Source organism: Gossypium hirsutum, chromosome D03, assembly GCF_007990345.1.
Source record: "Gossypium hirsutum isolate 1008001.06 chromosome D03, Gossypium_hirsutum_v2.1, whole genome shotgun sequence".
Taxonomy (NCBI): Eukaryota; Viridiplantae; Streptophyta; class Magnoliopsida; order Malvales; family Malvaceae; genus Gossypium; species Gossypium hirsutum.
In genome coordinates, this window is record NC_053439.1 from 54,470,290 (window position 1) to 54,488,109 (window position 17,820).

The 17,820-nt window shown below is 29.9% G+C and overlaps 3 protein-coding genes and 1 non-coding gene across 4 annotated transcripts; 2 read left to right on the forward strand and 2 right to left on the reverse strand.

Moving 5' to 3' along the window:
* Positions 1–283: 283 nt before the first annotated feature.
* On the reverse strand, positions 284–373 carry TRNAM-CAU (transfer RNA methionine (anticodon CAU)). Its single transcript is given in 2 exon segments — positions 284–319; positions 336–373. It is a non-coding gene; the product is annotated as a tRNA-Met (tRNA).
* LOC107939748 (uncharacterized) lies at positions 309–2,902 on the forward strand. Its single transcript, XM_016873113.2, has 2 exons — positions 309–621; positions 1,927–2,902. The coding sequence occupies exon 2, from the start codon at positions 2,101–2,103 to the stop codon at positions 2,569–2,571; it is 471 nt and encodes a 156-aa protein (XP_016728602.1). The 5' UTR covers positions 309–621; positions 1,927–2,100; the 3' UTR covers positions 2,572–2,902.
* A 1,532-nt stretch (positions 2,903–4,434) lies between these two features.
* LOC107939760 (uncharacterized) lies at positions 4,435–4,794 on the forward strand. Its single transcript, XM_016873127.1, has one exon. The coding sequence runs from the start codon at positions 4,435–4,437 to the stop codon at positions 4,792–4,794; it is 360 nt and encodes a 119-aa protein (XP_016728616.1).
* Positions 4,795–9,144: 4,350 nt separating this feature from the next.
* Positions 9,145–11,409, reverse strand: LOC107939772 (transcription factor MYC2). Its single transcript, XM_016873144.2, has one exon. It carries the CDS (start codon positions 11,236–11,238, stop codon positions 9,589–9,591), a length of 1,650 nt encoding a protein of 549 aa, XP_016728633.1. The 5' UTR covers positions 11,239–11,409; the 3' UTR covers positions 9,145–9,588.
* Between the last annotated feature and the right edge of the window lie 6,411 nt (positions 11,410–17,820).

Below are 17,820 nucleotides of genomic sequence, written 5' to 3' on the forward strand. Positions count from 1 at the left end.
TTGATTCTTAGTCCAACTGGCCGATCCAATCTGATTCTGATAACATTGGTGAAAACAAATAAAGATTGCATAAAAACCTCTTATAACTGAATGGGTGAGTGAATCAGTCAAACCACCACTTTATTCGATTAAATTGAATAAATTATTAAAATAAAAAAAGAAAATTACTTGAGACTAATAGTTGAGTCAATTCATATGGTCTAGTCCGGTTCAAAACATAAATAAACATAAATAAAAGAAGATTGGGGTGAGAGAATAAACATAAATAAATAAAAGAAGATATTGGGGTGAGAGAGGCTCGAACTCTCGACCTCAGGATAACTCAAACACCAAGCTATGAGACCTACGCGCTAGCCAACTGCGCCACCACCCCCTTTGATGCTCAATTACCTCTTAACTTTTTTAACCCTAAATTAAGTTTTCAAAAAAAAAAACCCATTCCTTTAATTTGTCTTATCATCAAAAGGTATTGACTTTGATTCTCGTAAACATCCTAAAATAGCCCCCCTTTTCTTCCCTTGATTTTCTTCATCCTTTTTTTCCCTAATCCGACAACCCTCGTTTTCTTAGTTCTTCTCTTTGTTTCAAATCAATTCCCAATTAATATCTGCATTTCAATTGGTACTTATCTAAAGCTTTTTCCTTTTTTAAATCCTATTTATTTCTGTCAATCTTTTAATTCTGCATGTTGTTACAATAATGTCATTTTTTATATTTTTTTTCTTGTTCTTCTGATGTTTGGATTTAAGGGTTTTTGTTTTATTTAGTTTTTTTAGATTCTGGGTCATCCTTGAACACCAAAGATGTTTTTGTTAATGTGAAATTTGGGCTATGCTTGTTTTGATTAGTGGGGTTATTGTTTTAATTTTATGCCTATAGAATATAGATAGGTTTGATTGTGATTTTTTTTTACTTCAGTTTTCTCTTTCTTGTTCAATCAATATTGATTCTTCAATTAATGGTTTTTTTTTTCTTACAATGTGTTCATTTTACTTCCTAATTAATTTGTTACATGATATACATAATTGTTAGGTGCACTGGTAAGCTACATTGCAGATGGGGTTGAAAAGAATCTAATTAAATGTATTATAGAGTTCATGTATGATGTTGAGGGTCTAGATTCTTTGATGAGCTTCCTTGTTGCTAGCTCGTGTTATAAGTTGAGTCGAGCTGTTTATTGTTCATAGCTTTCAGAACTAAGAACGAATATTGGATTATATTATCCATATCAAGTGCGAATTTGTAGTTGAAACAAGATACAAGCTTTGATCTTATGAGTGAAAAAGGAAAAAGATTCGAGCTTGGTAGTTGTAGGAGGCAGATGGGGTTGAAAGAATCTAATTAAATGTTGAGGGTCTAGATTTTTTGATGACTTTCCTCGTTGCTCATTCGTGTTATGAGTTGAATTGAGTTGTTTATTGTTCATAGATTAGGTTCTGTATTTCTTTGGTAGCAAGTTGTAAGGCAATGATTGTATATAAGTTACAAAATAAGTTATGATACTAGGGGTATGGTTGTAATCCCTTTGATTTAACAACTTAGTTAGCCATATGATCAGTTTTGTTATTCCTCAGTGAAGTTCCCATTTTTCTTATTAAGAAAAAGATAGTTCAATGTTTGTTCCCTTAGGTGAGCTCATGTTAATGGTTACATGAAGAATCTAATTATGTATCATAGAGTTCATGTATTGTTGCTTGCTCATGTTATAAGTCAAATGAGTTTGTTTATTATTCATAGTTATCAGACCTTGAACAAATTATGGATTACATTCTGCATTTCGTTAATTACGTAAAGCTTGCAAAATAAGTTATGATACTAGGAGTATGGTTAAATAATCCCTTTGATTCACAGCATATTTCGTGTATGAAGTTACGGCATATTTCGTATCGAAAACCCTCAAATGATGTGTTTTGTTTTTGCATACAGATTTTGTATACGATGGCTAGATTGACATAAGGGTAATCGGTACCTGACTTGATGTTGCATGGAGCTTAAAATCCTCGATGGTAAGTAGTGAGGCTTGTTTTCCATCATAACCGAAGTTATAACCAGATCGTTTCCTTGTTCGACTGATTTTACTTGATGTAAGATTTGTTCAAAATGGAAGACGAGCTAAATATGAATCCTAGTGGAGCACAAGGTACTTTAGTAACAAACTCAAGCACCAAAAGTTATAATGACATTATGACTCGTCGTCTAAAGAACCGAGAGCGGCAGCGTAGATATAGGGCTAGAAAACGACTTGAAGCGGACATGCAGAAATCGCATGTCCTAAACCAACCAACTATACCAAATGCAGAGTTGCAATTAAACGGGATCCTTAACAATGTGACGAAACGTGTTCATTGTAAACGGGACTGGAAAAAAGATGCTAGGAGGGCTCATATATACAAGGCTCAAGAAGGTTCAATCTCTACTGTTGAAACCCAAGCATCATGCTTGCCCTCTGTGGATCCCGTAGGAAGAGAGTGTTCTTCGGAGGATTCACCTAACCTTCAGAACTACGAAACTAGGAAACCTAAGCTCGGCCGAAGAGATTGGAAAGCAGATGCAAGAAATAAGAAGAGTTGAGTTGGTTGCACTGAGCTGGTCTGTAAAATAAATATATTATCGGTGGATAGCAAATGTGTGGTATGCCGGTTTTGTTGCTGCATTTAGGAACGTTTGTGAACTTTTGCAAGTTCTTTTTTTGTTTTCGGGTTTTAGGTGCATTGCATAGTATATATATGTATATCGATGATGCAGAACTACTCTGTGCAAAGTTTAATTTGGGTTAGAATGCTTTAGGAAAGATTGTTGCAGACTACAATGGCGACTCGAGTTTTATAATGGTGTTGAAATATTTGTAATATGTGACATTTAACATTTTGATCATTGCTATCTCATCCTATATGATTGATCATTGTGAAGGTGCATCTGTAAATGGTAAATTTGTTATTTAGGTCCTTGTACTATATTGTGAAGTGCACTATACTTTTAAAAGGTAGCAAAGAAACCTCTACATTGCAAAAATGAGCAAAATGCTTTTCTTTTTTTGTTTTGTTTATTTTTACCCCAAACATGGTTTTCTTTGCCATTAGATTGATGATTTGGATTTCTAAATGCCGATGTGGATTAAATGAGGTGAAAATTGAAAATGAATTGAATTAAAATGAGCAAAAATCCCAATAAAAATTCATAAAAAATTGATTCAAATGATATTTTAATTTGGTTCTATTATTTTGTATCGATTCATAGATCAATTGATTTGATAGTTCTTTTTGGTTTATACTCCGATTAATTTGGTGGTCTTATTCGAACAATCATGAGCGGCAAGCATGAGTCTATTACTCTCAAAACTCTTTAAAATTGGTAAAGTTTTATTTAATCTAATAGTAAAATTGTATTTCAGCCCACTTAGAATTTAAAATTCAATTATGACCTCTCAAAAAAATGAAAAAATTGTAATTTAATCCCTTGAAAATTGTATTTTTTTGTTAATACACTGAAAAGTTACATTTTTAACTCTCTTAAAATTCATAATTCAAATTCAGCCCCTGAATAATTTTCAGCCTCACCCCTGACCCCACAACTATGATACTTAGAAACGAGGAAACATCAAATTTGTTTAAATATAGCTAAAACTTTAAGGTGACAATGATATAACCCATATATTCGCAAGACCAATTGTTTAAAAATTGGATAAGTGGCCTGATTAGATCATCAAGTTTGGTTTAATAACAAATATATAAATAATTAAAAATTCGTAAAAAATTATTTAAATTTTTATAAACCAGTTCAATTGTCAATTTTTGTTCTGATTTTCGGTTTTTATTGATTTTGAGCAATTAGCTTAGAAATCGATTCAATCATTTTGTCTATACTAGTATACCAACCAATTCTCGATCCAATTGATTTGACAAATCGAGCCAGTTCAATTCCAATAATACTACTCTAGGTTTCATTAATTCTCAATTAACTCATCAATATCATATATGAGTGTTATTGAGGATCGACCAATTCCTTTGAAAGAAGTCTTCAAAGTGTCATTTGTTGGGCAATTAATCAAATCCCCAACAATTGGAAATATTGTCCCCGTATCAAGATTTTATCCCCAACCTCAACAGAGAGCCGTGTATGATTTACGGAAGATGCCTCAATTGGTGTTACTTGCAAAATTCGATAGAGATGTTAGTCATCAGTATCAATTAGTTGTACCTAAAACCCTTGAAAACCAAATTTAGAATTTGGCTAGCCTGTCTTTGAAGGTCCAAATTAAAACACCCAAAGTTGTTTCAATAGACAACTAAAGAACGTGTCTGCTAATTTCAATTAGTTATGTCCTTTTGCTTTTTGGTTTTGTTTTTCTTTTCAATATTAAAACCCTAAAACATAATCAATTTTTCAATTCCCAACCCCTTTTTTGATTACCTTGTACTTCAAGAAACAAAAGCCATGAGTCTCAATTGCTTGAATTGCCGTATGCTTAAAAGAACAATTGATTCAAACAATAGTAGGGATCATTGTAGCAAGGCAAAACATAGAAGGAAAATTGGTTTTAATGATAGAGCTAGGTCGGAAATAAGCCCAGCGGCTTACGAAAAACTCGCAAGGGATGATGATTTGGTAATGCCGACAATCGGTCCAAAGAAGGGTCACCATTGTCGGGCAAATACACTCGATACAACGTATAGAGCAATGACGTTCGAGGCTGATGGTAAGCCTAGGTTGGTGAGGAGCTCTGGGATGAGGAGGGATTGGAGCTTTGAGAATTTGAGAGATGAAAAGATGAGAAATGAGATGAGAGTACATTGATGCATCGGGGTTATCTTTATCAATACGTTATTTTCATTATAAATTGTTGGCTAAAAAAATAGGGTTAATTTCACAAAATGTCTTCAAAGTATGGACGGGATTTTATGTTGCTATCCAAATTTCAAAACGTTCTAGTTGAGTCCTCAAGTATCAGTATCATATCAATTATGCCCTTCCGCCAGTTTAATAGTCACTTTAGGCGTTAAATGCTAGTTCAGATGACATATCTGAAGTGGAGACCCATTTAAACATATGGAGCATTTAGAATGTGAAAAAGAGAAGTGCTGGGGGAGACTGGCTCCATCGAGAGAAATATTTTAAGTGTCATTCGCCAAGCAGCCAACCAAGCTACCAACAATGGTAACGTATTGTCCCCGTATAAGGGTTTTGTCTCTCTCCTCCGCTAAAATCCCTAAAGGGTTCATGAAGGGGGAGCGCTTCAATTGGTGAAGATACGGAAATATGACCTACAAGGCTCAAAGAATTGGTGTCATTATTGTGCGTAGCAATAATTATGTAAGTCACCTACGTGCGAGGAGACTTGAACCACCAAGGCACTTAAGCCACATACTTGAATTATGGTACCACTTGAGCAAAAATCCCTACATGGGGACAATACCTTACTACTGTTGGGGGCTCGGCCAGCTGCCGGGCGAACGATACTTTAAAAACTTCTCTCGAAGGAGTCAACCTCCACTTTATATTTGAGTTAGTATTTAACGTTCAATCTAACAGTTAGGTTAACAGAAGGACCTGATTAATATGATACTAATATTTTGGAGATTAAATTAGAACAATTTGAAATTTGGGAGCAATTTAGAATTTGATCCAAAATTTGGGGATATCTCGTAGAATTAACCCAAAAAATTTTATTGTGGGTAAAATTATAACTAATATTGTTAAATTGAATTAAAATGAATATTTTCTATGTTTAGAACAATTGGATGTGATTGTAAAGAGAAATATAGATATATATATATAAATATATTCCCTTTTATGTCTTCTTATTTTCCCTCTTAACCTAATAAAAAACGATGAAAATTTGTTTTTTTTCCATCCATTTTCTTCATTTATTCCTCTTTTACACTTATCAAACACAATGTTAAAATTGCTTATTGGGATACCAAATTAAATTTGTTGATATTAATTTGTTATTAGGGTAAACTATTTAGATAATCACTCTAAAACTATCGCATTTTTGTTTTGATCACTCTAAATTATTTTTTTGTCAATTTTCGCACTATCGTTAAGAATTTTTTCTGTTTTGGTCGCCCTTCCATTAAAAACCAAATAGAATGTTTACTTTGTTGCCACGTGTTTAATTTTTTTCAAAATTTAATTTCAATACATGTGTATATATATGTGGCGACACAGTCAACATTCAATTTGATTTTTAACATTGGAGTGACCAATACAGGACCACTAGTTCTTAACGACAATGCTAAAATTGACAAAAAAAATATTAGAATGACCAAAATAAGAATGCAAAAATTTTAAAGTGACTTTCCAAGTACTTTACCCTTATTATTATTAAATGGATGGATGAATTTATTTTTCATGGTGATATTTAATTTGGTTTAATTTCACAATTTTCATGCTCCAAATTATGTACCAACATGATTAAATTGCTTATGCTTTATAAAACTAATATATATGTTAAAAGTAAGCTAATTTAATATATAATATAAATATGATAAGAAATTTTATTAATGAATATGAAATAATTCATAATTTTTTAAGAAAATATTGTCAAATTTTTATATGATTGAATAAACCAAGCCGAAGGTCTAACCGATTGAATTCCAATTTATGGTCTAACCATTTTGAAAAATTAAAAAAAGAATTAATAAGAACCTGATGGCCTGATGGTTAAGGTGTTCACCACCCTAAGTGTGGCTTGGGTTCCAGTCACATTAGTCATGTTTATTGTTTGGATTTTACCTTGTTATTGTAATCCACCAAAAATAAAATACTAATAATTATGAAAAATTTATAAAAAATGCAAATAATAAAATAATATAAAAATTATAAATATATTTAAGAAATCAAAGATGAAAAATCAACCAAATATAATTAGAAAATCATTTCTTATTAAAGAAAATCTCAATTAGATGTTCATAGATCAATTGTGGCAGGATTCTAAAAAAAATTCCATGCCATGCTTTGGCCTAGACCTGAACTTGCACCGTCCAAATAATGAATGTATTTTTACTGTTTAAAAAATAATAAAATATGTTTTCATACTAATATTTGTATATTTTTATAATTAAATTTAAATAAAAATAATTTTAAAACGATTTTATTTAAATTCATAGTTGGATTGATTCAAGAACAAAAAAAATCTTTACCCAAGCTCGAACTGTGTAAATAGGTCTATTTTATAATTTTTAACCTATTTTTTAACCTATTCTCTAATTTTCAAATTCAACCTCGTTGAACCAACTAATTTAATCGGTTGAATCACCAATCCAATTCGATTTTTATAACTTAAAAAAGAAAAAAAAGGTGTTTCTCATGTCAAATTTGGAAAAGAAAAAAGTGATGTAAACAATTTTCTCCTTGATAATTTCCTTGATTTTCTTCAATGATTATTATGGCATAATAGAAAATGTAGAATTTCCACCTCTACTTTATGTCTCCATTCATTTAACCCCTTATCCTGTCATATGAATTACCTATGGTTCCATTCATTTAATCTTCTATCTCTTAGATTGGAATTTTTTTTGGAATTTGCAGAAATGAAGTTAGAAATTTTTTTCTGGAAATTAAGAAAAAAATAAAAATATGTTAAAATCGCTTAAATTTAATTATTAATTTTTATGAAAGGGCCAGACATGCAATTTTTTTATATAATTAAAAGGACTAAAAAGGATTAAATTGAATAGTTTAACATCTAATAGGTGCTATAATATTTCATTTTAGGTTGAATATACATTTTGGTACTTGAATTCGACTTCATAATTCAAATTTATTCAAATAAGTTATTTATCATAAGCACTAATTTGGACAAAAAAGCCAAGTTCATGTATCAAATTGAACCAAGAAGTCAAGTTCAGGTATCTAATTGAACCAAAATAAACTTTTGGTGCCAAATTGAACCTTAAAACCAAAATCAAATACCTAATTGAAATAAAAAAATTTTAAATACCAAGTACCAAAATGCATATTTAAGAATTAAGAGTTGAAACAAAACTTGAATTAAACTTGTTTGTTTGTTATTTTAGTAAGATGTTTTTTGGTTATCAATTTTTTAGTTTTTATTCCATTCTTTAATTTTTTGGTTCAACCTATATAAAAATTTATTATCAAATTATCATGTTCGGTGCAACTAATGTTTTTTGAATCAGACTAGATTAGTAAGTGGAAATACCACTCGGGAGAAAACCTTTAGAAATCGGGCAAATTTTTTATTTTTTACTTTTTCAATAATTTATTTAATCAAACTAGTCGAACCGATTAAATTGACGAATTGATAGCCTGATCGATTCGACCAATAGTCAAATTCTAGAAACCCATGTTCGGTAACTTTTCTTTTATAATGTGATATTACAAATAATATCGAATTACCTTTACAATGTGAGATTTACGACAATTTTACTCATTTTCTGGTAATCTTAATCCAATTTTACCATTTATGTTTAGGATTATTAGTTGTCCTTTTAACAATGTCATTTTTAATGTTGGAATTTATATTTTTTTACTTAATAATGCAGTGTGCCTTATCAGTGTACCAAACACTTGTTGGTATTTATATTTAAAAATATATATTATGATTGTTTCTTCATCATTTCATAATAAAAGTTGAAATTGTAATTGTTCAAAATTTTGGATGATTTATTCAAATTCAAGTCTAAACCAAATCTATTTGATTATAAGAAAGTAATAATTAGAACCGTCCAATCTGAACTTAAAATTGATCAAAATGAAAAATTATCTGAACTCAAAATGATCTACACAACAAACATCTAAACTCAGAATGACCCAACCTGAAAACTAGAATAACAAATCGGATAAACTGAACTTGAACTTGTCTAAATCGAAACAAAGCGAACATTAAATTGAGTAAACTCAAAATGATTTAAATTCAAAAGGGTTAATATGTTATTTATTACTTAAGTTTGACTTCATTGTTCAATTTGGTAGCTAAGTTTCTTTTTTCCAATTTGGCAGCTACCTTTCGCTTCAATGTCCACTTTGCTAGCTGATTTTTTTTATTTGATACCCGAGTTTCTTGGGGTTTCAATTAAGTATCAAATTCAAGTACCAAATAATATATTAACCCAACCCTAAAAAAATTAATTAATTTAAAATCTAAATTAACCCGAAAAAAATAATCCAAACTAAAATTAATTTTATCCAAACTCTTCATGTTATATAAAATTGGAAACATTCATACATGTGGGTATCAAGCTTGTAAAAATGGTCTACATCCTTCTTTAGCAAAGAAAAATTATTGTATGGTCAAAAACAGTGAACCCAAAATGCCCCAAACCAAAAATGGTACCCAAAACATCACACTACCACCGACAGCAAATGCATATGAAATGGTGACAACAAAATTGAAGTAAAATTTTCATGTTCAATGTTCACACAATCTCAAACACTTAAGAATTAATGTCTGAAAGTGAACAACATGGTACCAAAACCCAGATCTTCGTTTAGGTTCTAATCTATGTAACAACATATATATATACTGTATACATGGATGACATACACTACAACATTGAACACCAAAAATAAGGCCTATTTGAGCTTATTACACTACTAAGAGAAGAGACTAGTTGGGATGATTATCTATCTTGGATCTCCAACTTTGGATGTTAGAGCGATCCTAAGTTGTTCTTGGTTGTAAAATTGGTTCCCCATCTTCACATTAACCTGTTGTATCATCAGGTCGTTAACGACGGATACGCTAGCGTGGTGTACGTCGAGGTCTAACTCTTGTAAGGCAGCCATTAACCGTGCTGCTGGATGATTCTTTTTATTGGATTGGATTCGAATCATGGCGTCTAATCCGATAGTCTTAACGTCGATATCCAATTCTAGTAATTTGTGGGACGAGGTGAGGCCTCCTCGCTGACCTTCTTTCTTGGTTTCTTCTAATTGTTTATGCAACTCCTCTTTCTTTGAATCCGCATTCTGTAGCTTTATCTTTAGCTCGTTAATATACGAAATAGCATCCCCCAGAAGAGATGCTTTATCCATCTTGGATACGTTTGGTACCACTGCACGTAAGGCGTAAAACCTTTGGTTAAGCTTTTGTCGTCTTTGACGCTCTGCTTCGACGTGATTCAGAGGCTCTTCTCTTCCGTTAGCCGGTTTTCTCCCCCGTTTTCGTGGTCTCTTTTCGGGTTCCGCGGTAATGGTAACTCTTGCACTATCTGCTTCTTTAATAACCGAAGCTTCGAGATCGGAATGATCTGAATCTCCACCACCACCCGATTTCATCACATCGGAAGTAAAAGAAAGCATCCCCTCTTCATTACTCGGCGATCTCTTCTTCCGAGAAATCAAATTACCGTTCCTGATTCCTTTACTTCCGCCGAAATTCAATATTTCTCCGGATTCCGGTTTCAACAAATGGGAAAATGAATTTCCGTAATTGTTGAAATGCAAGCCGCCATGAATGGAACTCGGATTCTCAGTTAAACTACTAGAACTCGGATTTTGATTATTAATGTTATTTGGATCACTAATCCAAAACGATGATGGGTCGTCAGTGTTGTTGCTCATAGACCAAGTTTCAGCTTCAATTCCATTAAACAGCGCTCGAACCTTATTCACTAGATCGGAGCTTTGGATAATGAATTCCGATGACCCCAATTCCACGACACCATTCGCCAACGGTATACAAACTATCGTTTGTAAACCGAAAACCCGTCCTTGTTTCGCTCTTTCACACGTAGAATTGGCTAAGCGGTCCGATCCAGCGACCCATACTGGACATGAATTGAAAAAAGCTTGTCCCGGAAGTCCGTTGCCGTTAACGAAAGATTGGGTCATGGAAACTAAAAAGAACCATTCGGTGTCGGTGACTTCTTCATCGACGGCGTCGTCAGTGTTGGCGGTTGAACCGGAAATCAAAGAGTTGAGTTCTCTGAGAACCTTTTTACGATGCTGTTGCTCGGCGATTGTAGATAAAGAAGCTTTTGACTTTGCTTTCTCTTTATCTTCTTCCCCTTTGTAATACCCGTCTCCCCAGCCGAGCACGGCGGCGCCGGCGTAATCGTATGAGGATTGCCAAAAAATAGCGTAAGTCCAACAATTACGAACACCTTCGAGGAGAGCTTGGAGACGTTGTTGGAGCGAGTCTTGGTTGAGAGGAACGGACGGCTGAGATTGCTGCGGCGGCGGCGGAGGTGGTGGTGGTGGCCATAAAGCAGATATGTCTGAGCTCATAAAAGATTCCATAACCGACGTGTTATCGTCCGACCAAAGATTCATCGCCTGCACTATCACTATATAAGATTTTTGTTAAAAAAAATTTGTGGGTTTGAAGATGAAGAAGAAGAACAGGGAATACAAAAAGTGGGAAATGGAAATTATTTGGGTTCCATTTGAGGGATTTATTTGATTTGATTTTCCTTTCAGTGATCAGTTGTGATAGATGAAATAGAAATAAAAATAGAAAGCGACTCTCAAAGAAGAAAGTGAAAAATAAGGGTCAAATTGCGATTATAGTCCCTAAATCCTTTTCAAATTTTAGCATAATAGAGGACTAAAATCAAAATTAAACAATAAATACGTTTTTCAAAGATTATGTCATCATTTTGATTGCAACAACTAATGATTTTATCAATTTAAACATACTAATATCGTTATAATAGTAGATAAACTAAATTATATTAAGAGGGTGTTTCTTCGTACCGAATATAAAAATTATTTTTGATAATAAAATTATCTGGATATGTTAAATTATCTTATTTGATTCTTTTGGCCGAAAAGTAATATTTTTATTATCTAATTCACAAAATATAATATTACTTCTACGGTTTAAGCTTGTACTAATAAATCAAATATTAATTCATTAATTATTATTAAACAAATATAATATAATAGATTAAATATTAATTTCTCTCAACTAATAACAATAGAGTTGAAAATCTACTTGAAATATTACCAAACAAGGATTTATTTCATTAATTATTATTACTTCATTTCATTTTAAGTAAAATAAATTAAAATTACTAAAAATAGAAATAAAATTATTTAGCCTTGCCTTTTGGTTCTTATTGTTTAGCGAATTTGGAAGATTTAGAATTTATTTATATTCTAAGGCATAATTTGGACTGCTCATGAATTTGGCTCATTAAAATTACTAAAAATTAAAATTTGGTTCTCATGCAACCTTGGAAGGAACGTGGATGTATTTATTCACCGATGGTACAGTGGCAAGAGATAATGGGAATGCTTCGACTAGTGGTATGTTACGTGATCAGTATGAGAATTGGATCTTCGAGTTTAATCATTACTTGGGAAAATGTGCAATTTTTTAGGTTGAATTAATGGTCTTGTTCTACTCAACAAAGGTATCAGAAAGATAAATTGGAAGTGGACCAAAGAAAATAATCTAGTTGCTGATTGTTTAGTTAAATTGAGTTTAGCCTGGAGGTTAAGCCTATAAGTTATTGATGTCGCGCCTAATGAAATTTTGGGGTTCCTTCAACAAAACAAAATTAGCGATGCTTTCGCTCAATTTAATTTGATGTAATTTTCTCTTTTATTTATCACCAAAAAAATTGTAAAATATCCTGAAAGTGAGATTTCATTCTTTATTCTAAAATCTTGACACTAATAAAAATATATATTATTTTTTACTCCAAAATTTTCAACAAAATACAAAAGAAGTGACCATTAAAAACGATATATATTATTTTATATTTTTTTTGTTAAAAATTTTCCCTCCAATATTATATAAATCAATCATTCATAAATCAATTTTTCAAAAACATTGGGCCGAGATTTTTTTTTTAATTTGACAAATTGACAATTTCCCTTATTTCTGCAGCTCAAATATTTGGACATATTATATTTTACTTAAAATGAAAATTAAAAAAAAATGCTTAAATCAAATTTTAAATAAAATAGTGATGCCACTTCTTAATTTTAAAAAATCATTTAATACTAGGATTCAATTATTAAAAATAAAAAATAGAATATTTCACAGTTTATCCATAAATATTATTTTTAGTGAATTATGAGAACATGATAAAATTTGATCACTAAATACGACTAACATGACTTAAACTCAAGCCATGAAGAATCAGATCATTAGATTCTCACATCAGCTCTACCCACAGATTTTATTGATTCGTCTTACTTCATTTATTTTAATTTTTTAATTATAAATAAAACATTAGCACGTTTGCTTTATTCTTTCTTAGTGGAATTTGATTTTATCATTTTATTAAAACATTTCCTTATCATTGGACACGTTTTGTAAAACCACTTTTTTCATGTGAAAAAATACCATCATCAATCTTATCTAATCAATATTTACATGGACTTTTATTATATTATTATTATTTTATTTGCCTTTTTCGATTAATTATTAAAGCTTAGCTAAACTTTATAGTATTGTTTCACAAGCCCCATCTTAAAAATATAGTTTCCAATTACATCCTTCAAGTCCCAATTTGCATTATCGTAAAAATCTAAACTCCATCAAATATAAACAATATTGTTTAACATTACTTGACTAAAAAATACTTTTGAGCAAAAGTTAAAATTTTTTGTTTTTGTTTTTGGCTAAAACGTATTTTTTTTTGTCTCAAAAGCACTATTAAAAAGCTCAAAAACATCTTGTTTAACAATGTTTTTTTTTCTCAAAAGTGATTCTTAGAAATAATACTAAACTGGCATTTAATATCCTTAATTTATTGTGTTCAAGTCGAACCAGACCCAAATTAGATTTAAGGGCAAGAATAGAGGGGATGGCAAAGGTCTACTCTTGCTAAATTTTGTTAAATTTTATTTTAGCCCTCGCGTTATTGATCTAAAAATATGATAATTTTTATTTGATCTATAAATTTGTCAAATTTCATTTTAATCTTCACATTAAATATCTAAATTTATGATAATTTATATTTGGCTTCGTATAGGGTTTTTTTTTCATATAATTTGACATCTTCTTATAGAATTTGTAATTCTGCATGATAAATTTGGTAACATTGCTACTTTAAATCTCACTAATTTTATTGGTATAATATCTCAATTATATTTTAATTAATTAAATGGATATATTTATATTACAACAATGTTAATATATTTCATTATTTGTTAAAAACTTAAATTATTAGTTGATTGAGTCTTAATTCGATTGGTATGAACATTGTTGCTAATGTAGGAGGATGTGGGTTTGAGTACATTGAAGTGCATTATTCTCCTATTTTTAGGTTGGGAAGGGACTATGAATAATTTTAAATACTATGTCAAAAAGAGCAGATATGATCAAATTCCATAATAAGATTGTTAAAAAAAAACTTATATCATTATAAACCTAAAATAAGTTTTGCATTTAATTTTTAATGAATATAACCCTTTCTTAACAATTTTTCTTATATTTTAAATTTATATATATATATTCTTTTACTATCCTATTTTTGACTTTGCCCTTAGTTGGTCGTATCAACACCATACACAGTTATTTAAGCCTTATCCGAAAAAGGGGCCACAAATTTTATTTAATATTGTTTATATTTATAAATGACTAACTTAAACTCATTTAGACCTATCTATATTATTTTTAATTACTTAAATATCCTTTCAAAAAAAATTTAAAATACATATCTACTTTTTGTTTAATATATAGTAAATTATATTTTTTATGTTTTATTAAACTTAAACATCAACATATTAACATGTTGTTAATATTTATATTATAATATTATATAATTTTACTTTATTTTTTAAAAAAATAGAAGAAATTGTAATAACATGTAAACAAATGGACAATATCGTAAAATGAATTTATAGTTTCTAGTTATTGGTAATGAAAAGTCAAAGCCACTAAAAATTGGAATATATGTAAACATATTTTTCATGCATTATTAGTGTACAACTCCTTCACATTACCGTTGAATAATAAAATAATAAAAGAATCATAAATAAATATTAATAATTTATTTAAATATTAATTAATTATAATATTATAAATAAATACTAATAACTCTTGAATTTAGAGTTTAAAATTTAAGATATTTTTTTTAAAAAAAAAAGAACCCAAAAATCACTACCTCAAATTAAATTGCATTCGAAATAACAGTATTATAGATATCGCAAAGATAATTCATGTCAAAGTTCAAACCACAACGCTTTGACTTCCCATAAAAATAATAAAATTTTGATTTAATATTTTAAAATTTATAAAGATATAAACTATTAAAATGATAAAATTATATTTTTTATTATCGTAAAAATTATAATTTAATTTTAAGAAAAAATAAATTTAAGGTGTGTTTATATATATATATATATATGTAAATTGTTGCAAAGGTCTAATCACCTTTGTCACACGCCTACAATTTTATTATATTATAAAATATCAAATCATACAAATTAATAAAGGTTTTATTTTGAATCTGGACAAAGTTAGATAACTATCGGGTGCTTTCTTGTGTCCAAAATTTTTGTTAAAGTAAGACAATGGGGTAAATTGCAATAGTAATAATGATGGAACCAAATAATGCCAAGTTGCCAAATCCATCCTTTTCTATCCTCTATTGGTGCCACAAATATTTTACTATTAATTAATTAATTAATTAGTTAACTACACTGTAATTATTAGTAAATTTACATTTTGATCACTCAATTTTAAAAATTTATAAAATGATTATTGAATTATTTGAAAGTTTTCATTTAAGTCACTGGGTTATTAAAATTACTATTGTATGGCATTCTTTATTCCCACTACCAATACCAATTGAAAACACTCATTCTCCTTTTCTTTTATAGATTATTTTTTTTCATGAAATAACTTTAAATGTCACAAATCTGCGAACCAAAATCTAAATTATTTTATTCTTCAATCTCTGATACCGACCATCAAATCAATTTTGATCTCAGCTATGCTCTTCTACTCATCGACGGGTACTAATCCATCTACCAATCGATGATTTGTTACTTGGAGCTCATTAATGACTCAAATTTCATAATAATTGAGTCTTTATTGACTTTATATAAAATGATTTAATGCTCAATTAACTCGTGAGACTAACTCAACTAAAAGCATTAATTAATTGAGCATTAAGATCCCTATAAAATCATGTTTTAATCTTTCAAAAATTTATTATTGAATTCCACCCTCCTAAATATTGTTTTGATTCGCCCCTCATCTTTGCCCCCAATTCATGGCTTACCCAACTTATTATTATTCAAAATTCATTGGTTTATTTTTTTTAAATGTTCTTTTCGATCCCCATCTCTTGATATATAAAATGTTCACATAAATCAAAATGCTTTTCTTAATTATAAAAAAAATTTGAAGATAGATTATGTGATGATTAATTAATTTGGAAGATGGTGTTTGATTAAACAAGTGTAATGATTATTATACACCTAGTAATTAAAAAAGGACATTATATAGTTAATTGTTGATTGAGACAACTTGTGGGTTGATTCAACCAAAGTATATATGGTGACATAACATAAAACAAAACATGGGACCATTCTCCATGAATTTTCCTGTTTTTCAATGGACTAAAATAAAATCCACAGTGAAGATTCATATGTATTAGAAAAGTTTCATAGATACGGTGATAAAAATATAAACCTTCATTTTTAATTAATTTTCAATCAAATCAACCAACTAATTAAATGTGCTTGATTAAAGTTGTGATAGGTAACTTTTTGGGGGGGGGGGGTTGTATTACAATGCAGAATGTGTTTTTTTTATAATTTAAAATGAGTAAATATATATATATATATATTAGAAGAATGGATAAAATAATAATTTATAAGCTATAAGTAATGTTGTTAGATTCAAACAGATTGGATTAAAAAGATATAAAATTTGATTAAAAAAATCGGTTGAATTGAGGAATTAAGTTTAGATTAAGAAAAGGACTAAGTTGTAAAGTTTAATTGTCAGTTTCTTATAGTAGGAACCAAATTGAATAAAATGTAAAATTTTCATGAAATTTCAGTAAGAATAGAAAATAAGAGGTCCTAATGAGTAATTGTGAAATCGGATTCCAATCCGAAACTTAGATCGAAAGTTATGTTGTCCCGGGTTTAGGGAGTAAATTAAATAAATTGTAAAATATGATTGATATTGTGATTGATTTCGATTTGAATGAAATTTGATAATATTTATATGCTTTATAATTTTATTTAGCTAACATTGACACTGAATTGTTGAGAGGAAAAGGAAAATCAAAAGTCGTCGACGAATAGCTCAGAAATTCGGTTTGTATTTCTATGATTCAGGACACTTTAATTACTACACATTCATATTATTTTGCATTATATAACATTGAGTTGAGTTATTATTTGATTTTTTTAATTGAATTGCTTCGGTTGAGATTGGTTATCGAGATAGGCACTAAATTGAATAGAATAAAAAATTGTATGATCTTATTGATATATGATAACTGGTATAAAATTGAGTTGAAACATACTGGATTATATTATGAATTGATGAATTAATGGTTAATTGGATATGATCAATTATGATTTAAACTATATATAATGAATCGGAAATTTGGTTACCCTATTAGTTGTTCGGGTCGAGTCAGATATAGTTAGCATGCCATAGGGTCAAGATATTGATTGAAAACCATCATTGCCAGGCAACTCGAGGTGGTAGATTGTACATGCAAAGTCATCGTTCTTGGGCAACCCAGGGTGACAGAATAATCAAAATGTGGAAACCATCGTTGTCGGGCAACCCGAGGTTGTAGTATGTACATGTATAGCATCATTGTTGCTAGGTAACTCGGGGTGATAGATCCGCGTATCCGTTCTAAGTCTGTGTCTGGTTAATTTGTGTCTGGTTAATAAGGTTATAAACATATGAATTGACTAAAT